The sequence below is a fragment of the Anser cygnoides genome, chromosome Z (genome assembly GCF_040182565.1).
Source record: "Anser cygnoides isolate HZ-2024a breed goose chromosome Z, Taihu_goose_T2T_genome, whole genome shotgun sequence".
NCBI classification, from domain to species: Eukaryota; Metazoa; Chordata; class Aves; order Anseriformes; family Anatidae; genus Anser; species Anser cygnoides.
The window spans coordinates 80,156,529-80,180,937 of NC_089912.1; the positions used below are offsets into that span (position 1 = coordinate 80,156,529).

At 38.6% G+C, this 24,409-nt stretch overlaps 2 protein-coding genes across 6 annotated transcripts in view; one reads left to right on the forward strand and one right to left on the reverse strand.

Annotated features, from left to right (window-relative positions):
- FAM169A (family with sequence similarity 169 member A) overlaps positions 1-17,743 on the forward strand; it is a 37,273-nt gene extending 19,530 nt beyond the window's left edge. For 4 of the 5 annotated variants that reach the window (XM_048049862.2, XM_048049863.2, XM_066988952.1 and 1 more), the window contains exons 4-13: positions 149-234; positions 1,615-1,786; positions 4,051-4,230; positions 5,384-5,512; positions 5,740-5,849; positions 9,319-9,373; positions 9,712-9,850; positions 11,466-11,631; positions 12,484-12,690; positions 13,433-17,743. In XM_048049862.2, coding sequence (XP_047905819.1) covers positions 149-234; positions 1,615-1,786; positions 4,051-4,230; positions 5,384-5,512; positions 5,740-5,849; positions 9,319-9,373; positions 9,712-9,850; positions 11,466-11,631; positions 12,484-12,690; positions 13,433-13,978 — 1,790 coding nt within the window. In that variant the 3' untranslated portion in view covers positions 13,979-17,743. The remainder of the gene's footprint in view (positions 1-148; positions 235-1,614; positions 1,787-4,050; positions 4,231-5,383; positions 5,513-5,739; positions 5,850-9,318; positions 9,374-9,711; positions 9,851-11,465; positions 11,632-12,483; positions 12,691-13,432) is intronic. The other variant, XM_048049864.2, reaches the window with a different exon arrangement.
- A 2,223-nt stretch (positions 17,744-19,966) lies between these two features.
- Positions 19,967-24,323, reverse strand: NSA2 (NSA2 ribosome biogenesis factor). Its single transcript, XM_048049865.2, has 6 exons — positions 24,083-24,323; positions 23,395-23,582; positions 22,589-22,739; positions 22,089-22,268; positions 20,899-21,091; positions 19,967-20,237 (listed from the first exon to the last, which is right to left on the reverse strand). The coding sequence occupies exons 1-6, from the start codon at positions 24,083-24,085 to the stop codon at positions 20,170-20,172; spliced, it is 783 nt and encodes a 260-aa protein (XP_047905822.1). The 5' UTR covers positions 24,086-24,323; the 3' UTR covers positions 19,967-20,169.
- Between the last annotated feature and the right edge of the window lie 86 nt (positions 24,324-24,409).

The following is a 24,409-nucleotide window of genomic DNA, read 5'->3' on the forward strand; positions in this document are numbered from 1 at the left end:
TGCATTTATCTAGTGCCAACTAGTAGACTCTTAACTTGGTTACTAGGTTACTATAGTGGTATTCCTAATTATTTATCAGCTATAATGAATATGTTCTTTTGAAATGGTGAGAATCACTAACTTTTTGTTTCCCATTGTTTCTCTCAAGCTGTAGCTCTGTATCTTGCTGAGCGGTGGTGGCCAATTGATGACATTTTGAGGACATCTGTCCCTTCTAGAGAGGGGCTTCAGCAGGTAAAGCTCTCCAACATTCACCTAGCAGCTGTTCTTATCATTCAACCTAATGCAATGTAATGGCAATACCTAGTGTATGAGATGCTCCGTGCCTTTATTTCATTTGGAAATGGGTTAGCTGCCTTGTGGAAAAAGCAAGGTCAGTGGGAATAAAGGAACAGGTACTTGAGGAAAGGGAAATTTCTTCTAAAAATATGTCCAGAGAAAGTGACTTTTGTACACTAGCTTCATATGCAAGATATAATTATATGTTAATGATGTTAAGATGTTAATTAAGTCCTTACTCCTTAGAACACAGTAAGTCTAGTTATACTGAAACATCTCAGTAGAGTGGTGAATTTTTTTAACAGGAATATATATCATTCTTACCAGGAGACTGGTAAACTAAAAATACTGAAAGGAACCTGTTAGATAGAAGAGAGCTGGAGTTGGTGCCCTGCAGGAGACAATATGTGGGGTTTGGGGAAAAATAGTTGTCTAGAATCTGCCTTTTTGTTCATCACTGAGCTTTGTTACTGATTGCTGACACCTGTGTAGTACGGAGTTTTGTTTTCTCCAAAACTGGAAACTTGTATTTTTCCAGGAACGTCATTCATATCTGGTCATGGAGTCTGGGCACTCTTCTTTGATTCTTGAATTAGATTTACTCTAGATAATTTGTCATGTTGCATTGTTTTCTGTGTGCTCCATAATGATAGGACGGTAAGTACTCAGAAAAGCTCAGTCTTCTACAAATAAGGTAGTTGAGACTTTTCCCTCGGGAAGGGAGAATGGTTCCTCCATTCCTACCTTTACAGTGGTTAGGATAGTGGTGAACTTAAACTTCATTTGTGAAAGGAGCCCTGCAGGACAGAGAAAAGGATACTGAATTCCTTGTTTCATGCCACAAACTGTTGTAACTGATTCTTCCACTGCATTGCATCCCATTGTCTGCTATTCTGTGAGCAGTGATTGAGCTTGATAAATACTACTGCCCAGTGAGATTTATCCTGCTAGGTTGGAAGCTCTGAGGCTGGCATACTATTATAGTATCAAAAAAAAAAAAAAAACAGCAGTTGTCAGTTAAAATCAAAACATTTCCTACCACCACACCTAGCACTTCTATCAGATTTTATCAATTGGATTGGAACTATCATTGAAAATATGAAAGATCATCTGTCTGTGGTAGTGCCTTGTACGTAACCAACTACTGTGGTTTCAGAGCATCTCCTTGGCCTGAAGCCTCAGAGCTTTATCCTGCTTTATACTTATTGCCTCTCTTGACTGTAGTTGTGCAGTCTGTAGTTGTGTTAGCATGTAACTTTGAAAATTGAGATCTCTGCAGTGTGAGGATCACCTAAACCGACCACCCTTCTAAAATGTTCTTCTCTGTTTCCTTAGGTGAAATCTGTGGGGGAGAGAGTGGTTCTCTATATTCTTAATCGAATTATCTATCGCAAGAAAGAAATAGAGAGAAATGAGGTCCCATTTCTTTGTCACAGCATCAATGACTATGCTAAGATCCTGTGGAGAAAAGGAGAAGCTATTGGATTCTATTCTGTTAAACCTAAAGGTAAAACACTTAAATGTAGTGGGATTTGGGGGAAGATGAAGGCTGGGGATAGGGAGCTTCCTTGAAAAATAATGCATTTAGTAGACCTTACAAGCCTTGCAGGCCTAGTGAGTTGATGTTTTCCTGAATTCATGAAAGGGCAAATTGCAGTTAAAATTTCTCACTTAAAAGCTTATGAGACTTAATTTAAAGCAGTAGTTGTTAGCTTTCATACTATACAAAATATATTCAAAGCCACAGAAATGAGATACACCTGAAAGCTTTATTTTCTTTGTAAAACATGACTTCCTGTTGGATTGGAATGTATGTAGTTTTTTTTTTCCTTATTTGAATTCTGGAGCTAGGTCAAAAAAAAAAAAGCACACAGAAATCCTGTTTATCTGAAATGATTGTGGAATATGATGTTACTTTCACTTAAACATTTTATAGCATTACAGCATAGAAACCTTGCTCGCAGGCACAAGGTTCATCTACACTTGGTGGTTTAAAAAAAAGAGATTCCCTTTCATTCTACACATGTATTTCCTCAGAGAATGCTATTTAGCTAGTAGGTTTGTGCCCTTTGTTACAGATTTCAATATTGTTTTTTTTCCTGTTTTTCAAAAACATTAGAATTTCATTTTGGTTATTTTGGGTTTTATTGTGTTTTTCAGTTTTCGCTGAATGACACTTGGTAATAGAAGAGACTTTAGCGTGTTGATAGTGCTTTATTAGAATATCATTTTTTTGATCAAAGAGGAACAATCAGGCATTTTTGTTTTATCTCTAGAAGGGAGTGAATGGATTCTGGATTAATCAGCAGTTCTGGAGGCTAGTTTCCCCATCTCTGACATACATGCATGCCTTTGCAAACTGTTAAAAATACTATAATAATCTGCCTGGGTCACTGACCTTTCTAGTCTGACCTTAAAGGTAGGAAAGCAGCCAGCTAATTTGTTCTGATTGTCTGTTACCTTCTTGTGATTTTTCTTATTATTTTCTTAAAGAATTGAAGCATTGCATAATTTGCATATGTCTCTTTTGTAATATGGTAGTCACAAAGAGGTATTTGCATTGCAATGTTTTTTATTGTGGTCTTATAAAGGTGGAAATGAGATTAGTGGATGTATTTTTAGTCTAGAATAGGGACAGTTGTTTGTGACACTGAAGTTTTGATAAGCTTGTACACATTTATTATATCTTTCGTGATCCTATGCCACTTATTTGTCCTAAGTTAGCAGACACTGAGAGCTAATCTTTCTAGGTGTTATCAATATTTCAACTGTGTTTGGTTGTGAATTGTACTCTCCAAATGAGTAGCTCATGTGAAGAAAGACTCCGGATACAGATGGTCAGGAAAGCGTTGGAGCTTGACTAGTATGCCAAAGGGTATCCAAGTAATGTAACTCTGCCTTCATTTTCTTCACTTTAAAAATGAGGTGTGTTCATTAGTCTCAAAAGAAAGTATATAGGCAACTAATATGCTTCTCTCTCCTTGTTAGAGGAAAGGGTTGTTTTTTTCTAAATGGTTCACACTAACTGGCAAAATGAGGGCCTGAAAATGGATTGGATAGTTGTAGTGCTGTCCTAATGGCATTATATGCCATCACTCTGTCACCACTGAGTTCACAGATGCCCTTTGAATCCTCTGATACTGAAGCACTTACGGGTTATGATAGTCTGTTTCACCTCAAGTATGGATAATGTGTTATTTAGGAGGGAACTTCTGTGTAAAGTGTCCTAGGATTTTTGTGGTTTCACTTAAAATTTGAAATTACTGTTTCAAATCTTAAATGAGATGAATTGTCATCCTTATATTTGTCCTGAGGAGTTAGGTATTCTACATAAAATTGTAGTTATTTTCTTTTCTCCTTCTCTCGTCTCTTTTTCATCTTCATTTTCAGTCTGGTTTCCTACTGGAATTGTATAGTGAGATTTCAAAGTGAGCGTTCCACTTCCTTCTCTCCACCTTCATGTTCTCCCCCATTTATTCTCTTTTGGTACAACCAAACTGCTTTAGAAGACTTTTCCTAACATATTTATCTATGAGATATCTTACCAACATTGTGGAGCTTGCCTAAAGAGCTAATAAATGGCTGATAGCAATTGCGTATTGTTAATAAATGTTATAAATTATTTTTATTATTCTAATATTGTATATGTGACTTTTAAAAATGTCAAATTACATAATTATTAAATCATTATTTGAATAAGCTGAAGTCTGTGCTGTAGCATGTCAGTGTTGATGTAATGATGTTGGTTTTTTTTCCCTTCTATTATTTCAGGAAGTGTTTGTAGCTCTTATATTAGTAAGTGTTACCAGCTTCCAGTGCTAGACACAATGTTTGTAAGAAAGAAGCATCGTGGGAAGGACTTAGGGCTAATGATGTTGGAAGACTTCGTGGATTCCTTTACTGAAGACACTCTTGGCCTACGGTACCCACTGTCAACCTTCATGTGCATAGGCAAGCTCTTTGATTTATTTGTCTGGTCTTCTTTGTTTTCTTTATGCATCCAAATTATTACTGTCATTGAAGCTACATATTTGTGGCTTCATCCTCAGTTTGTGTTTCTGCTTTTCAGTGAAGGTTGAAAATCTTGATTTGTTTAAGATGGTGAAGTATTTCCTGATTAGACCAATCCTCTGTGTGAGATTAAATTATTAGATCTTTGCTGGTTTTCTGCTACATCTGGACAGTTTACAGATTCATTTCTTCCACACTGGACTGAGTTGTTCCCATATGTGATCTTTCTACGTATTTAGCACCTTTTCCTTGTTCACTGCTAAGCCTCACAAAATCATTTAATTTTCTGGTCAGGTCAGCAAGTTTAAGAAGGAAAAATCTTAATACACAAAGAAACCAGTTCTGGCTCTTTCATTAACAACCCAAGAGGGTTTTGTCATCTAGGAAAGACAAACATTCTGGAAATGATGTTGCTTTGGGCTGTGCAGGTGAGAAGCATTTTCTTTCTCCAGCTGAAAGAAAGCAAGCTGGAGAGGGACTTTTTACAAGGACTTGTAATGGTAGAACGAGGGGTAATGGCTTTAAACTGAAAGAAGATATTGAGGTTATATATACAGAAGAAATTCTTGTCTATGGGAGTGATGAAGCACTGGCACAGGTTGCCCGGAGAAGCTGTGGATGCCCCATCCCTGGAAGTGTTCAAAGCCAGGCTGGATGGGGCTTTGGGCATCCTGATCTAGAGGGAGTTGTCCCTGCCCATGGCAGGGGGGTTGGAACCAGGTGGTGTTTAAGGTCCTTTCCAACCCAAGCCATTCTATGATACTGTTATTATGTGAGGCAGGGATTTTGTCCACTGGGACTATCCATTAGTAAGGAATCAGGTGAGAAATAAAAGGTTGAAGTTGTAAAACTTCAAAGTGAGTTTGCAGAGAAGAAGAAAAGTCCTTTCTAATTTTTATTTGCAGTTTAAGACAGTAATTGGAAAGTAAAGCAGTATTATGTTTATTTAGACTGAACTGATCTGATGAACAGTTCTTTCTCTGGTGGTTTGTGTATGATGGAAGATTGCAAAATAATTTATTTCAGAAGAAAAAAGAGGTACAGTTGAGTATATAGTATGCATAATAGGATGTTTTTTCTTATGTTTGCTCAGCTTGTAAGCAGTATTTTGAAAAGTACCCTGGGGATCATGACCTTTTGTGTGAAGCAGAAGGAGTTGGATTTTGGTTCCAGAGAACATCCATTGCCACTGTACTGCAAAGGGAAGAGCTCAAAATTGAAGGTATGGATGTTTTGTTTTGATGTTCTCTTACAGTCTGTAAAAGTTGTATTGTAGGGCATGTGTTTGACTGTCAAACTAACTGTGACTTTTATGAACTTTGCCCATGGAGACTAGTAGAAAAATCTTTGTTCTGAGATCTGTGAGATCTTATTAGGAACAGTTAATTCTTATTTAAAGATACTACATTTTTTTTTCCTGTTGCCTCTTTTAAATGTTCTTAACAACAGAAGCCTCTGAGAAAGAAAAAATGAGTTTCCAGACAGAGGATCATTTTTGGCAATCTGCAGCAGAATCTGAAGCAAGTGAACAGAAGACTGAGCTAGAACCACAGCTAACTGTAGGTACACAGACTGTTTTCCATATATTAAAAAAAAGCTTGAGAGCTTTTAAGAGCCTTCTGTAATCATATAATGTATTTTGTCCTATTTTTCTGACTGTAATTACCAGTTCTCTATGTTCAGTAAACATTTTTAAATTCTACAAAAGAACAACTTTCTGAACTTAACAAATGAAGGATTTTAGCACATCAGTGTATTTGATCCCAGTGTATTTTATGTACACTGTATATTTCTCTTTCAAATTCTTGAACAGTCCTTGATTATGTAGAGAACTTGTACTTCCATGTCTCACCACTATGTCTGTGGCAACCCGTCTGACACAACCTATGACATTTACCAGAAAGCGATGCTCCTCTTTTTGATTGGTATATTACTAAGTAAAGCATAAAAATAAAGTATAAGAAATTATTTTTGTCTGTGTCAGAATTGAATCAGCTCAAGTCTCCATTATAAAAGACGAGTGCTCCTGTTACTTTTTGGGTGGATGTAAAGTTTCCCACTGAATTGACAGACTAACCTAGGATTAAAAATACACCTTTTCATGGAGGGATGGGGAGAGAGGTCTCTACCTTTTTCCCCTGTGTGCAGAAGGTCTATGTCACCACTGTTAGTGTTTAATAATTTGTTCGCCAGCGGCATAGAGGAGGAAAGTGGCTCAGTTGGCTCTGAGATTGAACTGTCTAGAAAGGCTGTTGAACAGTAGAGTCATTGCAGGAGTGGAGGGAATGAGGAAAAGTGCTTATGGAAGTACACGTTCACATCACAGTTTAATACAATGGAGAGTGTTGGCATTCTAGGTTATGCACCACCTATATAGGAAGACTGCAGCTTTCTGCAGCAAAGTAGTCATGTTTTCAGTCTCTAACTGACCAAAAGCAGTAACGCTTAGTTGTCTTTGTTACGTACACTTCTTTAAATTATAACAGTCTTGACCATAAATCTAGAACTGAGTTTAAGATTCAGATTCCAGTAATGGTCATATCAGCAAAAAGATCTTGATTGCATATTTTAGTTGTAGAGCTATATTGATATACTTGGAGAAAATAGCAAAGGGATATTAGTAGTTCTTAAGACTCTTGTGGCTGTGAGTTAAGAATTCAAGCCCTGTCTCTTCTTTTCTTCAAGAAGAGTAGAATAATAGATTCCAAAGTGTTCCAACTCCTTCCAGCTTGGTAGAATCACTGGCATTCCTCTCCTTGGCACCTGTGCTGTCAGTAGGGAGCTCTGCAATGCTTTGAGAGCTGGTGGATCACTAAACAAAACAAAAATAAAAAGCCCACCTTCCCCCCAAACATGAAGAAAAACATTTTCCAAATACACACTTCCACATTTCACATCCTGTTTTGTGTGTTTTAATGTTATAATAATTTATCATTAGTCTATAAATTCTTATGTATTTAAAGCTTACTTGAAACTATTTCAAGGAGCAGAACCTGGACGTAGCCACTTGTTGCTAGCTTCCTTGGGTAGTGCTTAAAGTGAGGCTGAAAAGGCAGCAGAAAACCTGGATGCAGCTTATTGTGAGTCCTAGATTACTTGCAGCAGCTAAGAGAGCAATATATATACTTCTATTTCAATACGTATAGCTTGGATCCACTTCGGTTGCCAAGTGCTTCACCACTGAATTGTCTTCTGACTTTCAGAAAAAAATGGAAATATGGGGGCGGAGTGAGGCAAAAGAGCTCTAGAGAGAGAGCTCTGATATAAGCAGCATCTTGTGCTGATGCACTTGTAACCTGCATCACTGCTGCATCACTATGCTCTGTTTTTCCTTGTCTGATCTCTTTTTAATGATAACTTATGGGTTGCCATATTTTATTGTATGGCATGATAAAAATTAGACTACAAAACTCAATACAAGTATAAAGATAAGTGTCCTGTTACATTTTATCAACTATTCTAGTGTAGACCTTTCTGTTCATAGAGAAAAGAAGCAAAAGACTCCTAGCATACAGTGGACACCTTATATGAACTTAATGGTTAGGAAAAACTTGGTAGTGTTAATTATAATGTCAAATTATTTTCAATCTTGGGGCCAGAAGTAAAATTCAGGAAAAAAATCATGCTTGTAGTAAAGATGATTTAAAAAAAAAATCTGTTAAGATATACCCATAAACTACTTAAGAAGAAACTGTTTGTTAATTCCATCTCAGTCAGATCCATTACAGTTTTTGGCCAGTCGTTTGAGAAATGACTTTCTATTCTTGATTTGAAATACCTCTTCATGGACTCCACGCTGCCTGCCTGTTAGAGTGCAGTCTGTCACTGTGCTTTGGCAGGTTTCTTATTAAGCCATGTAGTATACTTGACCCTTCCTCTATCAAAGTGTGTTCTGAAGTGTGCTATTTCAGCGGTGAAGCACTTCTGTATGCCTTCCATGACAGATTTCCTGCCTTTGCTTGGTCATCCAGCTTATACCCTCAGGCTCTGCCAGGCCCTCTTCACACTCACTGCTGCTCTCACCGTACGCTTGCTTCCACTGTCCTGCTGCACAATTACCTTACCAAATGGGAAGGCCTTCAAAGCTGCCTTTGCATATGACTCTTGCTTTCTCAGCCTCTCCCTAACCTGTTCCATCTGTCTCAGTCCTGACATACACAGACACCTGTTATTCCCATTTCCATGTGACAGAGACAAGGGAATTATAGTTAATACACCTAAGGATAGACACGAGGCATAGGGGGCCTCTGTTGAAAGAGGCCAGTGCCATTATCTGAACATATCTGCGTTTTGTACCATAAGCAAGTGATATATCAAATTTCTTCCTAGTCAAAATAAAAAAATATTTAGAATAGGAAATTGATGTGTTTGAGAAGTCTTTTTAGGGCAGTATTTGCATCTGAGAATATTTTGCCTGCTGTCTGTTTTTGCTAATCCAGTTTAGACTTGGATTAACAGTGATTATATATAGATATATTTAAAAAAAAAAAAAAACCTTCCCTGTTGCATTAAAACCATTCTGGCCTTCAAGAAGTAAAACAATTACTATAACTAGTATGTATGCCTTGTTCACTTATTTTTTTGTCTTTTGAATCTGTTTTAGAAGTATGTCCTAACAGGGGTGGTAATTTATCTGCAATTCAGACCGTACCTTAATGTGGAAAGCTCTCACAGTTTATTAGGACAAGAAAGTAAATGTTCACATTCAAAAATTCTTGTTAGCTGCAGTCCTCTTCTCTGATCAAAATATGTTTGCTACGGCAATGCAAATTGCTTGCAGATTTGTCTTGAATATACTTTAAGGTGTATCCTTTGTGCTGCAAAAGGTTTGGGTACCTTTAAAGGAGATGCTTTTAGCACTGCAAATATGTAGATATATATTAAATTAAAGATGGTTGTAACCACTCTTCCATAGGGTCACTACCATAAAATTGTAGTTTAGAAACATGCAACCACAGCTGGGGAGGTGAAGGTATTTTGGTCAGTTCTTAAGTTTGTAGAGTAACATTGGTATTGCTTTTATTTTAGATTGACTCTCAAAAAGGCAGAGAATCATTCGATGTCCTTGCAAGCACATCTGAAGGTAAGAATAACTGATTATCAGTGTTGTGATTATTATGGATTAGTAGGTTATCAGGCTCTTCTACTGCTTTTCAGCTTAGTGTGCTCATCTGTAAAGTGTATGGAAACATGCCTTCCTCTAAGGTGTTCTCGCTCAACTCAATTTTCTCCAAAGACTTCCAAATGTTTATTATGAGTATTAATAACAAATCTATGCATGTATATTCAGAGAGTAAGTGTCAGTGAAATATTGGTTTACTTCCACTCAGTTGTTTTAATGAAATATTAGGGAAAAATTATTTGCAGATCTTAGACTGCATTTGTTTTTGTGTTTTTTTTACTTATTTGTTTTTTCTTAAGACCCTGATGTTGCACTCATTTCTATTCGGACACGAAGCAGTCATTTAAAACGTCCCAGGATAGGAAAAAATAGCCAGGATTCTGGACATGAAACTTCCCAAGGAGATGAGGAAAATGTTCATCATGTGCCAGACCGCAGGTAAGGGAGCCCATATTTTATTTTTTTTGTTCTGTTGCTTGGGTAGTCACACACTATAGCAGTCTCTCCCAGTGTGTTGATGTTTGATGTTTCTTCTCCTTTATTTCTACTTCTGCTTGCTTACTTGATTTTTAAAATTATTGAAAATAAAGCATGGTGTGAAAAAGGAAATTGAGACCTCACGTGAAGAGTGATTGCATCTGCTTCACTGAAATCTCAAAGGACATGGGAAATGGCAGTAGGAAAATAGCAAGGAATGAGGGTTTATTTACAAGTTCTATTATAGCTTAGCCTTCATAAGGGTAAAAACATCTCTACTCACACAGCATAGTTTCTTGCAATAATGTAACTGGACAAATATTCGCAACACTATGTGCAGTCCTGATTAGAGTTCCCTTTCTGACCTTATTATGGCGGCATATTGCTGTGAAATAGTCTGACTGGTTTGGGAGCTGGTTACTACTTGTCATTTAACAGAAGAGTTACAGGGAGCCACCCCTATTCAAAGGAAAGCTCTTGTTCAGACAAATCCTGATTTAAAACCTTCATAAAAGAAGAAAGTCATCTCCAGCTTAAAGAACATTCTCCTGTGTAATAACTGTGAAAATGTGCACAAGATGTAAATAAGTACTATTCACGTACTATAACAGTTCGTGTTAGACAGGGCCTGAAGTTCTAAATTGCAGTGATTTCTATCAAGAAAGCAGAGATATGGCTATTATTTAAAAACAAAACCAAAAACACTCCATCGTCCCCCTTTGTGTGTGTATATATATATATATATATATTCATAGTTACACACTGCTTTTCTCTCTCTTCCTCCTTCCTCTTCCCCTCCCTTCACCAAATCAAAACAAACAATGACAAAAAAACACCTCTTTTGAGCAACTGAAGATTTTTTCACTGTGAGATTGAGAAGCAGTCTCCTGAAAATCTATTAATGTACCTGTGTATATTGCGTGTACGGTTGTATATAATATTTTCAGTATGTCTAAGTTTCAGCATATCAGAAAAAAGAACTGAATACTTGGGATGGTGTTACTGCCTTGCAGGTGCATTAGAGTTTCATCTTTAGCTTTTGGCTAATTTAATATATAGTTCATTTGAATCTTCTTCAGCCATGATGTTTGTTACCTGAAATTCTTTTCCATTTGTGGTCTTTGTAGAAAATGTATATTTAGTAATGATACAAACATACTTGCTTACATAGCTCCATAAATTTAAACTGTTTCTGTAGTGAGGCTGTGTGAAATTGATTTCTTTTTTATCCCTTTATAGCTTTCAAATGTGTAATGCATTATTGCTTTCTAGATTTAAAGTAACAAACTTTGTTTAAAATAACATATTTCTGACTTTTCACATAAAATGGAAAAGAGATGACTTCATTCTATAACTGCTATAGCAACTTTGCCTAGTTGAGATATTTCTCCTAATTAGGAATTTGTCATTTTTAGATCTGTTTAGTTTTCCGGTTTCATACTTCCTATGGCAAGTATGTGATATAGAAATTCAAAATCAGTCATGACAGACTTTCCCTGCTGATTTATGTATTAATCTAAAATTATTGTGTATTAATCTAAAAGACTTAAGGGGCATATATTAATACCTGCTGCAGGCTAGAAGTTCGTGCCAACCTTTTCGAACGCTTTGAAGTCCTTGCAGAAGAACCTGAAGAGAATGCTGACGAAAGCGATGAGGAAATGATCACTGAAAATGAGGACCAGTCTATATCAGAAACTGAGTTACATATATCGCCATCTGAGAAAGTGAGTGAGAAGGAGGTGAGCTGGGTGTAACCGCCATAGAGGATGGGAAGTTTGGAACATAACTGCAGTTTCTGTTAAATATGGTCCTTGCTGCCTTGATGAATGTGGTTATTGACTCTTCAATTTCTGTACCAATGCTTTGTTGAGTAGTGTATCTGAGAACCTAGAGATAGTATAGAATTAGTGCCGAGGGAAAATTCCTTGCAACAATAGGGTTCATAGGATCTTCAGAAAGGTGAATAGCTTGTCTATCAATCTGGCTTTCTTAATTGATTTTTTCTATTTAAAAATTGGAGAGAAGTGGTGTAGGGTCAAGACTTGATCCCGTATTTCCAGTAAGAGGGGGGAAAAATGTTTCAATGAAGAATTTAGTAGCTGATAGGCTTCAGTGGCTACTGTCGGTTTTTTTTTTTTCTTCCTGTACAGCTTGTCTGACTTTGTTCAAATCCATCTTTGATCTACAAAGCCTTGTTGATTGATTTTTAGATCTGGGAGTGGTCTCTGTGCCTAGCAATACATCCAGGATTTTCAGTTCTTACTGATTTGTGAGAAAGTGGACCACAAACTATGTTGGGTTCACCAACCTGTATTTCAAGGAATGACTCTAGTATGTATGCTGCTTGGCTTGGCTGTTTATCATATAAGCCATGGTCAGATATTCAGTGCAGGTAACAGCACCAAGCTAATATGCTGGTTAGGTAATTGGATAGCTACTCTACGCTGAGTTCTGTCTTCTTGATGCACATTTCTAGGTACCCAAGTTAGCTGCTTTTCATATCTAAAATAAAAATTTAGATTACAGATATACCAACCAGTGTTTGGGAACGAGGGCTGGGCATAATCTTGACTTAGAAATGTGTTTTTTAGGAAACTCCATCTGAATCTCTTAATGGTGAGGTAGCAGAAGAAACTGGGAAGACCTCACTTAGGGCCGAAGAGGAAACAGCAAATGAAGCTCTAGGCAGTGAATCAAAATTGCAGTCTGAGAGTCAAGGAGAAGAACCTGTAACACTGCTTGTTCCATTAATCCTTGAATCTCCAGCAAAACCTGCAGAAGATACTGTATCAGATAAGGTAAGGGCATGGAAACAAAATGTTTTTTTCCTGAAGGACGTACATATCTTGCTGTTTTTTCTTTTGTTACATAAAAGATAGGAGGTGGCCCCCCTCATCATATGAAATTTTTGGGAGTAGCAATTCTTAGGCAAGATGTTGTAAATCCATTAACAGAATATACTAATATTTCTGTTATAATATGCATAAGTAGGACATATATTTGTGATACCAAAAAGAAAGCTCCTTTGCTCCAGTTTGCCATGGCAGTAATGAAACAGCTATTTCTCACCTAAAATTTTAGGTGGATATAATTGAAAGCCACATCTGTATTTTATCTAGTAAGTCTGCCCTGATGAAGTATACAAGCAATTAATTTCTAATAAAATACCCTTCTAGAACACAGATTTAACTTGTTGTTATTTATAGTACAAAAGTGGATTGTTATGCTAGTGAAATAAATGTCTGTCTAAAATAAAACACTTCCTTTTTTTCCCTGAGACTAATTTCAGAACATGTTTACTGAACAATTCTTTGAATAATTTGTGTATGAAAATAAAAGGGGGACTCTTAATATCAAATGCAGTTCACGAAGTAGCTTTTTGCAACGAGGAGGAGAGTATTGGTTTGACTATGCGTGCAGTACCAGGAACTGCTTAACACTAAAATATCCTATGTAGATGTTAGCTAGGGGTGGTAGTCATTCAGCCGCTTGTATCTTAAGTTAATTGTCCCTCTGTTTTGCTGCCCTCCCACCCCTCAGGCTGTAAATGCAAATGATTCAGAAGCACTAACTGAAGAAAGTAGATCAGTAGAGAAGAAGGGTTCAGAGGAAGACCAACAAGAATCTGAAAAGAAAAAATCATCCACTGAAAATGCAGTTGCTTCAGCACCAAAGGAAGAACCCTCAGACAATGGCCTACCAAACAATGTGATAACTGAAGCAGCAGAAGAATCTGTTTCTGAAAATGTGTCACCCAAAACAGCTTCCTCAGTGGAAGATCAAAATGAGGAAGCAGGGCACAACTCACAGGAGGCCCCTGATACCTTGGGTCAGAGCTCTTTGATAGTGGTGGAACTGGAGGGTGTTTCTTTTCAGCAGCCTTCTGGACAAGAAGGACAGAAGAACCAGTTGGAAGAGCACTTGGAAGAGTCTGCTGATCAGTACACACAGACAGCAGCAGAGCGGGCTGCTGACAGTAGCTCTGAGGAAGCAGAAGTTGAGGTACCCATTGTGGATCGGAGAAATTTGCGAAGAAAGGCCAAAGGTTACAAAGGTCCTCCCAAGAAAAAAGGAAAGCCAGCTTAAAAAATGAAGTATTGGTTGTTAATTCATATATTTGTAAGAAAGTTGTTATTTTGCGTAAAACACTAGGGTGTAACTAAACCATCTGGGACACAGGACACACATGTTTAAAATGCTGGGTTGGATGTCATTTGGGGATTCATCACCTTTGCTCAAATTCTCTTGAATTTTTAACCAGTAGACATTGAGCTTCATCAGAGTATGAAAGTAAACAGCCAGTCTCCTCCTTTTATAAAGGATACATGCAGAAAAAATACAGTTGTGCTAGTAAAGGAACAGTTTGCGTATTTGAGGTGGCAGTCTTGGAAGAAAAAACAAAGTGTGAAATCCTGGCTCTGTTAAGGTCACTAAAATTTCCATAAACTTCCACAAGGCCAGACATCACTAGCATTTTTTTCCTAAATCTTGCTTTCTCTACTGTGGAGAAGAGCAGAACAAGAAACATCTTTACTCTCTTCTTGTTCCCTTCCCATAGGCTTTCTCAGATGAGATTAAAAGAATGTAAGATTCTGTAATTCTAGATACCAATATACTAGAAGGTACATGTCATTAGATCAAAACATGAGCAGCATTTGTCTTTCACTAGAGTCAGACAGGAGGGAATGGCTCTACTTCTGATTCCCAACTATTTGCTAATCACTGGAGACAGCTGAGTCACCCATAACACCACCAACACAGCATCTACCATAGCACACAAAGATAATTAAGTTTTTAATGTGAAGATTTAGAGATGCCTATACAGTAAATTGTATTTGTAGCTTCCAAAGTGAGTGTCTTGCTAAGTGTAAGTTTCTCCAGAATGTATGGAGTGTAGACTCCAGTACACTTATGGAATTGTTTGACAGCCTTTCTACCTACTTGCATGTATTGAATGGCTACTTGATTACTTTGTTACATTACAGGACAAGGATATGACAGCTTTTGATCTAGTATCAGTCTGAATGGAAGTGATGGTTGTATTTTCCAAGTACTCAGCTGATGCTGTGGAGTAGCTGTTGAAATGTTGTCTCTGCCAGGTGTGTGACTCCTGTGAGCTCTGGCATTTCAGGTGGTTGTGACATTCATTAGTGTGAATATTAGTGGATGTTTCAGCAATTTTTTATTTTTTTTGCCAAACACTATGCCTTTAGGAGTTTTGAGGGGATAGCTGAAAATACTTATGATTCCCACTTTCTTTTTATAACTTGGGTATAATTCCTGGGGTAATATCTTCCCAGTTTATAGCTTTTATTAAAAGCAGGAATTAAACTTTGCTATATGCAAACAGAAATGTAAACAGGCTATTCATGCATGTTTCCCTTCAGAGGTTAAGTAATTTGCTATGTGCTTCTTTCAATAAATGAAGCTCCTCTTGTAATGGGTTAAAAACTCAGGAGTAAGAAAGAACAGTGGTTCTGATAACAGGAAATCACACGGCTATTTGCCCTGCTGTATACCTTTTCCAGGATTAGTGAACTAGTCTCCCACAGTGTCTTGAGAGTAGAGGGTTTCTGGAAATTGCTGTTCAGGACTTCTAAGGTTCACTTGAATAGTTGCAATGCTGTCTTAATTCTTGTCCCTCTGTGAAGCTAATTTAAGAATCTGTTTTTCGCATTTTGTGCTTATACAGTTTAACTGTATTTATAAAATATTTTAACTGTATAAGGTATATGCTTACTATTTATTTCAGCTGATGAAGTGCAATGCTTTTTATCTGTTCGAAGATTATTGGGGGGGGGGAGGTGTTTGTTTTGGTTGTTTTTTCCCCATTTTCCCCAGAAACAGGTATTACATAATCTTTAGATTCAGGGTGCATGGGATCAGAGTTAAATCTGGCTTTCTTGAACTGCTGAACACAGTTGTAACTTCCTGTCAATGTACATTTACTCCTTATGAACCCTGTGACTGATAAATATTCAAGATCTTACATGACTTTGTAAACATATTCAAGTGAACCTTAAGCTTTTCTGAAACTAATTAAACATTTTCTATGAAACACTTGAGACAGAACTTATCTATACTATGGTTTCTCCTTTAGTGCTAAGATTTATTGTAGAAAAAGGTGAGTAATAGTTAGAAAAGCATCTATTGCATTGCTAAGGATGGGATTTGTGAAACTTAAAGGTTGGTTGTATACAGTATATCATCACTCATGTTCTGTTTGTTAGACCAAACTTTACTAGACCTTAATCTGTTAAATACTTCAATTGATACAAATACGTTTGCTTTAAGTTAAGGATTCTGTTGTTCATGAACAGTGAATCCCAGTTACTTTTAGGTAGATTTTTAATGGATACGTAATCACTTGTATTCCCTGTAAGGTTGGAAAACACTGTGAGAAGGTCATTTCATTTACCAGGCTCTTTCTTTTCGTGGCCAAATTTGAACTAATTTCAATTAGTATCTTACTCCTAGGACATTTGCATATTAAATGTAGAAATACTACAACAAGACTATTAGATGTGGTCGGTCTTGGTTTCTACTGAGAACAGTTGGATTTCTGATCTTATTTCAGTGAGTCAGAGTCTTAAATATTGAGCTTAAATTCATATCTTTAAGTGTATTCTTGAGTAGCTACCTCTATATATCTGGGGTACCTGAGGTAGTAGCCAACGTCCAGATTATTACCTACCTAATGTGGGCAGTTCTGGTATCATAAACAGTTCTGGTAACAGCTGTCTTGAAAACTAGACATAGTTCTTAACTGTGATTGCAGCAGTACTTTGAACTAAAAGGCAGTTTACTTCTGTAATGACTTCTTTGGCATCAATCATCTTGCAGTAAATATTTAGTAGCTAAATTGAACTACTGACTTTAAATAGTAGTTTTCTTTGCTATACTGACTGTCCAGTAGGGGAACAGTAGCTTAATAGTCTGTAACTGTTAGGTTAACTTACCTGAAAACTGTATTGACTGAAATGTTTTACCTTGGGGAAAACCAGCGTTTTTTAGGCTCAGACAATACTTGTTAGATCTGTTAACTGTCTGGCTCATTACCATTGAACTGTTAAAGAATTTTTAGGATCGCACCAGCAACCAATGATTAAAACATCAACTTTATACATTTGTACCAAATACTATTACAACATGCTGTGGAACTACATGTGTATGGTGAAAGCGAACAGTATTTTTGAGCTTTATTTAGTCTAGGAATAAAGTTTAAAAAACCTTTTGTGTCTTCAACCTTACACTCAAAGAGTAAATGGTTTTGTATTTGAATCCAACATTTATTAAAATGTCTCTTGTCCTGCTTGTTAATTTTTAGTGGAATTTGCTTTGCTTATCCCACAGTTTCTTTCAGTCTCTTCATTTCAGACAATTCTTGTTTGCTGTTTTCATGTTTCGTAGCCCTTTACATGAAAATGTCTCATTATTCAAATGTGCTTTTAATTCTTCTAAATGATGTCTGATGCTAGCTTTTCTTTTTTAACCATCTAGCATTTGTAGATGTGACGAATCAAACTGATCATCTACAACTTATAAATACCACTAAGTTGAACATAGCAATAAAGAGCCCTAAGTTAGATCTTCTGTGCTTTGAGTGACCATTATAAAATTTTATTTCAAAGAGGATACACTTTGAAATTTATTTTCATAAATGTGGTGTGAGATGTTTTTAAACTAATGATAACCTGTTTATAAATCCTATGAAAGATGTGATGCTATTCTAGAGTACTGTACTTAAGTCTAGTTACAGTGTGTTTTAGGTTTTCCTTTTTTTTTGTATTGTCTTGACTGCTTTTGAAATGTTTTGAAGTAGTAATTAAACTTATTTTGTGATTTATTTTATTTTTTAGTATTTGATTTATTTCTGCTACGAGAGGCATCTTTTAAAGTTCACTAGAACAAAATTGTGTAATTATATTTAGCCTCATTTTACAATCTTATTTAAAAGCTCAAAGATTATAAATTGAAAAATCCTTTACCTTTATATTAAAAAAAAGCTGCATATAATTAGTTTATTCATCAGACTTTTTAAAGAGCTGTAGAATACGCTGTTCTGTATGTTTACCATATGCATTCTGCAGTTTGCACCATACTGCATGTTTGGTGTAAGGTTATCAACTCCCTATAGTGTTACATTAAAGTGCATTTTGAATTGCAACAATTGTATTATTCAGCCAACAAGTCATGTATTTACAACATAAAATGTAGTAGTGTTCTTGAGGTAGCTGTACTTTATATGGAGGGAGAGGGGGGCAGCAGTACAATGCAACAGAAAATTATTGTGTCCATGTTATTAACATGCAGTAAAGGGTAAAGCAACAAGAACTGCAGGCTTTTCTATTTTGACAACGTCCTCTCTCCAAGCAAATGACTACCTGGCTTGTAACCTTCTTTTAGTTCTGAATCACTTCACTGCACAAGTAAAAATGACAGTAAGTTACTAAGCCCAGACTAGGGCAATATGTTAAGCTGACAAAATAACCTGTAAGAGGAGAAAACTAAGGTATACTTAAAGTATTGTTTCTCCTAGATGGTGTAAAAGAAATCCCAAACCTAGTACAAAAACATCAAACTTGACTTCCTGGTGTGAGTTCCAGATGGAAATGGTGTTATGGTCATGAAGATGATTATGGGATTGGAGTATCCCTCATATATGAGGCTGAGAGAGCTGCAATTGTTTAACCTAGAGAAGAGAATGTGTGGGGTGGGGGGAGCAGGCATCTTACCCTTGTGTACAAATACCTGGCAGGAGGGCATAAAGAAGATGGAAATAGATTCTTAGTGTGCCCAGTACCAGGATGAGAAGCAGCGGCTACAAACTAGAATACAGAAAATTCTATTTAAACTTAAACTGGAAGAGTGGTCAAACACTGGATCAAGCTGCCTAGAGATGTTGAGTCTCCATCCCTAGAGACAGTAAAAACCTGACTGGACACAGTCCTCAGACACCTGCTGTAGTTGACCCTGCTTTAAGCAGGGGAGTTAGACTAGACAATCTCAAGCGGTCCCTTCCAACCTTAACTATTGTGTGATTCTATCATCTGCTATTCAGTCATTCTATCATTCTGCTATTCTGCCTTTCCCTGTGGCCTGTTGCATGTACGATAGGTGCAGACAGCCACCTTTGGTCTTAAACTTCCCTCTATGTTCAAAAACAAACCCCAAACTATTCACATTTGGGCTTCTGAAATACCTTATGAGCTCTGTTTGAAAGTTTTCCTCTTATGGTGCGGGGGAAATAAGATGGTCTTCATAAATCAGAAGTTTATAAGGCCTTGACTTTATGTTTGGGTTTAAAAGCTCCTTTGCTTTGAAGTGAAGTACTGTTTAAGAGTAGGACTATAAAATGCTGTGTGTCTGTAGTGAAAGGTGGTACTTAGTTCACCACCAGACTTGACTAGAAGACGACTGATGCAGTATACAGCATCAGAAGAAGTCAGTGTAAAAGCAGCTTGTTTCCTGTATTTTGAGGATGGAAGCTAAATATACCTTGATCAGGTGATGCTCGTGACTTTAAATCACCCATGATAGCTACAAGGAGCTGCAATAGCGGTGTTACCATGCTGTTTTCAAATATCACATTATCTTGAAAACCCTACAACTTCTTGAATTTTACCTTATGAAACTGTTAATCTCTTGCCTGCCTGCTCTACAGTCATTATCCTTTCCACAAACACAGTCAGGGATGCAAAGGGGAGAAATAATGGAGGTAATAAGAAAAAAGTCATTGCCCTTCTAGTAAACTTCCCACACCCTCACAATGCGGATATGATCCAACCCCATCCTTCTGTAGGAGCAAGTACCAAACTAGAGTGCTCAATTTCTGATGTCCATCTGCAGTAAGTCTGCATCCTTCCACCACTACTACTTTCCCAGTAGCTGAGTGCAAGTCCGCATGCTCCTCTGCAACTTTAGCTTTACAGTAGGCCATCATGGGAGATAATGGCTTTATTTCCTATTGATAGGAATGTGAGCTAAGAATTTATAGAATATTATCTAAGCCAGGCAACTGCTACTGTAGAGTTGACAAGATTTAGTTCAAATCCACACCATGTCAGCCAAGCATGAAAATCAAATTACTTTATTTAGACAACGTTCAGCAGAACAGGTTAGAAATCTGAACAGTCCTTTCTGGCACATTTAAATTCCTCACCAGCTTCTGGGGCCAAAGTTCCTGAATGGTTGAAGGTTCCAGAGATCTTCCAAACTTGTTGAAACTGCACTGATTTTGTAAGAGTCAGTGTCCACTGCTTAGTATCAAACACAGCTTAGACGAGCAGAACTGCGTTAATACAGCCATCATTTTCTGGATTGTTTGTTACTTGTGCGTATTTCCCTAAAGAGAAAAGGAAATGAAATGTCTACAAAAGCTTGAAGTAGCCCATACAGCAAGTAACAATTTTGCATGTTTGCAAGTTTAATCCACGAGTCTCCTTAGAAGGGGAAGAAATTCCTGTTCCCAAACTGAAAGCATTCTGAAATCTAAATGCGCTTTCTGATGAGCTGCAAACTTCCGTTCTCAATATACTACTCAGGCTGTTTTTATAAATGCATTCTTAGGAGTTCTAGGTGCATTTAAAAAAAAAAACATAAGTTCGGCTACACGTTCTGCTGTCCAAGTCAACCTCACTGTTAAAAGAAGTTAGCCTGATGGAATGAAGACACTTCTACATACAACTTTCACTGAAAACTTAGTTATTCATAGTCTACATGGTTAGGTCTTTATAGCCTTTTAACACTTCTTAATGCAAGACACAGGCAAGCAAGTTAATTCATTTTTCTGAACTTTGCCTAATTTGATGTTGAAAGTCTGAATTGAAAGCCTAATGTTAAATAAAACTAGTGTTTTTATAGCTGTCCAGCAATTGCTTCTGTTACAGCCAAAACCTAACATGGATAAATTACAATGATCTATTTTATAGGACAGAGCCTTCAGAATACACCAGGCAATAAAGACTTAAAAGTAGTTATTCAGTGCAGCTAGTTTAATTACTTACCCCAGATAACTTTGCCCCCTTGCGTCACCAGGCCGAGCTCGCTCACGTTCACTTCAATGACAGTACCTTTGGTAATTACCCCCAACGTTGTATACAAAGGAGAAGACGGATTCTTCTTTACACCAAGGATAGGCAGGCAAAAAGTAGCTTTAAGTTCAGGATGTGTCACATGTGCCTTCTTGAAACGTAAGCCCTGTTGCACAAAGAGTTGGAACAAATTAGTTTTTAAGTTCTCACATCTGATTTAGCACATTACATCCTCAGCTTTACGCATTTTAACAGACTGAAAAGAATGAAACAATCCATAATATAGAATGTCATCTGCCTAGTATAGAATGCCAGGATTGTTAAGAACCTGATAAAAAACAAGAGTAGCTCAAGAAGAATACTTGCTACCACAGGTTCCATGAAGAAATGAGGAGTTTACAGTAAAGCATTTAACAGTCCTACTGGTTTTTAGACTTGAAACGTTTCCTTTATTCCTGCAAACCTGAGAAAACCTTTCACATATTACAAAATATTAAACACCCATCTATTACACCTCTTTCTATCTAAGAACCCATGCTCTTTAAAGGGGGCTTTACCACTAAGTACCATAACCCTTTGTGTGTCAATAAAAACCTACTCAAGGCTTCTACTTTGTATTTATATAAAAACTCTGCTGCCTTACTAAATCTGATCTTCCCTCCTGTGCACTGCTAGGCAGGCAGAGCCTAGACACTGTTCTTTGCAGCTGTGTTAAGACAAGGCCAGGCAGGAACAGCATTTCCCTTGCATACTGTCACCACTGTGCTTCAAGCTTTGTTAGCAAACCAGGAGGACAGAGTACTTGAGTCCTACAACCAAGTCAGGCTCTGCAGCTGACAGAATCGCAGTAGCTTGAAAAAGACAGAGGTTTCCAAAGTACCGCTCCTACAGACCTTCCTGATTTGAGAGTTCATAGATTTAACTCATTCGTGTCATCCGAGTAAGAGTGGAAACATTCCAACGCAGGCAGTGGCTGTGACTGCAGGGGTATCTCCCCACCTGCCAGTTATTCTAAGTTGACATTTCTGCAGGAAACTACTAAGAACACTCTAAATCAGCAGTAATCAAGTGCATTATCACACAAGGAAGTTTCCTTGCCAAACTCAGAACAGCAAGTCAAGACAATTATTACTTAAACATTCTTTAAGTCTCAAGAACATTACCATTGGTCGAATGAATCGTTCATATTTAGGAGGTTTCCTAGTAAAGCCATCTCCAACAAAACAAACTTTTGTAACCATTCTCTTCCAGGCCTTCTTCTTTCTCTTCCCTGTACGAATAACTTTTAAAACTTCTGTTTCTCCCTGTGCACGGACCTTTGGCACAGGAACCTCCCATTTCCCCTGCAGAAAACATAATTGTCATTAAGTCATAGATGTGCCATTGCTAAATCAAAGGAGACAACCAAAGAATAAAATAAAATATAGTCTACAGGTACTCTCTTTGGTTATATTTTTTTATATACCTTATAGCTACTTATTTTAATTAGCATTTAAATTTATGAAAATCAAGACATTGCATGTGCTTTGTTCAAGACTGGTAAACTATTCAGTTTCAGCTTTCATATAGTATTGATATTTAGAGTTTGCTTGAGCATCAATGCCACAAGGTAATCATTGTCACAAAAAATACCAAGTATCTGGCTTTTTATACAGTTACTTACCGCTTTCTCTTTTCTCTTCTGTTTGATCATGTTAGAGAGAACCTTAGCCCGTGACTGGCCTTCTCTGTCCAGCAGGTATGCTGGTACAGCTCCTTTAGGTGTTTTTTCATCATTCTTTTCCTTTGTCTTTCTCTTTTCATGCATTTTAATGCTGCAAAGAAAGAAACACAGTATTTTTTAAAACCAACTCAGTACTAAGAATGGAAAAAAAAAAACACATTTTGAGATATGATAGCCTCCTACCTCAGGTAGTGCCTACTCAAATTTTTTTTTTTAAAGAGATATTTGTAAACAATGTAATGTAGTATGTATTTAGATTTAAGGAATAATCCTAAATATTTTTCATGGAAAACTAGTTATTTCTCTTAATATAACGGCTGACAGATTACAGAGTGCATCAAAGCCTGTCAATTCCTGACAAGACAGGAATACAAGGCATGGCTCTTACTAAGGAATTTCTGAATAGCTTAAAGCAAAGAGTCTAACTCTCAAAGCCAAGCACATCTGTGCAGTGCTAAAGCCAATACAGTATTTTTGTATTGTGTCACAGCTACACGATTGTCATTGCTACTGCTAATTAATGCTTATTTTAACGAATGTTTTTAGGAACAGAATCGTTAACTGCATTGGTAAACACATGAGTTGAGAAGGGGGGAGGTCAGGTAACGCCTTAACCATTCCATCCTAAAAATTAAGCGATATTTAAGTGCAACGTATGACCAAACAATAACTATCTCTTTATAGCTCTGTGAACTCCTCCAGCGCCAGGATGACCGGCCGATGCCAGGGGAGCAGTGGCTACTCACGTCTTCTTCATCTGGATCTTCTCGGCATGCCGCTGCTTGTGGTAGAGCTTGGCCTTCAGCCCGATCATCTTCTTGGCCTTCCTGGACCGCTCGTGGGCCTCCCGGCCCTCCTTCTTCCTCTTCTTCTCATGGTAGTCCAGGCGGTACCCATACCGCTTGCGGTGCAGCTCGATGTACTCGTTCTGCGGCTGTGGGTGCGGGGCAGCGGGGTCAAACCCAAACCCAACCCTGTCCCCATATCCCATACCCCAAACCCTGACCCCATCCCCACACCCCATGCCCCGTCCCCACACCCCATGCCCCGTCCCCACACCCCATGCCCCGTCCCCACACCCCATGCCCCGTCCCCACACCCCATGCCCCGTCCCCACACCCCATGCCCCGTCCCCACACCCCATGCCCCGTCCCCACACCCCATGCCCCGTCCCCACACCCCATGCCCCGTCCCCACACCCCATGCCCCGTCCCCACACCCCATGCTCCGTCCCCATACCCCATACCCCGTCCCCATACCCCATGCTCCGTCCCCACACCCCATGCTCCGTCCCCACACCCCATGCTCCGTCCCCACACCCCATGCCCCGTCCCCACACCCCATGCCCCGTCCCCACACCCCATGCCCCGTCCCCATACCCCATGCTCCGTCCCCGTCCCCGCTTTCCCCCGTCCCGTCCCGTCCCATGCCCACCATGGCGGCCTCCCCGCGGCCTCCCCGCGCTGCCAAAAGGGCGGTCCCCCCGCTCGGCCGCCCCGGCTGGAAACGCTCCCCCGGCGGCGGCTCTTTGGTTCTCCGCGGGGCCGGGCGGCCTCCTGCGCGTCCCTAGAGCCCGGCGCCCGGCTCGGCGGGGCGAAAAAGGGGCGAAGAAGGCGGCGGGCAGGGCCGGAGCCGCGGGCGGGGCCGCTGCGTCTGCTGAGGCCGGGGCGGGAGGCCGGGGCTCGGCGCGGTTCCGGGGAGCGGCGGGGAAGGGGATGAGGGGAGCGCCTTCCGCCGGCGCCTCAGGACGGGGGCGGACCC

What these genes read in the sequence shown, in the direction of transcription:
- NSA2 (XM_048049865.2), bottom strand. An exon ending in AAGATCCAGATGAAGAAGAC is followed by an intron (nt 22,740 to 23,394) that starts GTGAGTAGCCAC and finishes CTTTCTTTGCAG; the next exon opens with CATTAAAATGCATGAAAAGA. An exon ending in AACGATTCATTCGACCAATG is followed by an intron (nt 21,092 to 22,088) that starts GTAATGTTCTTG and finishes TTTGTGCAACAG; the next exon opens with GGCTTACGTTTCAAGAAGGC.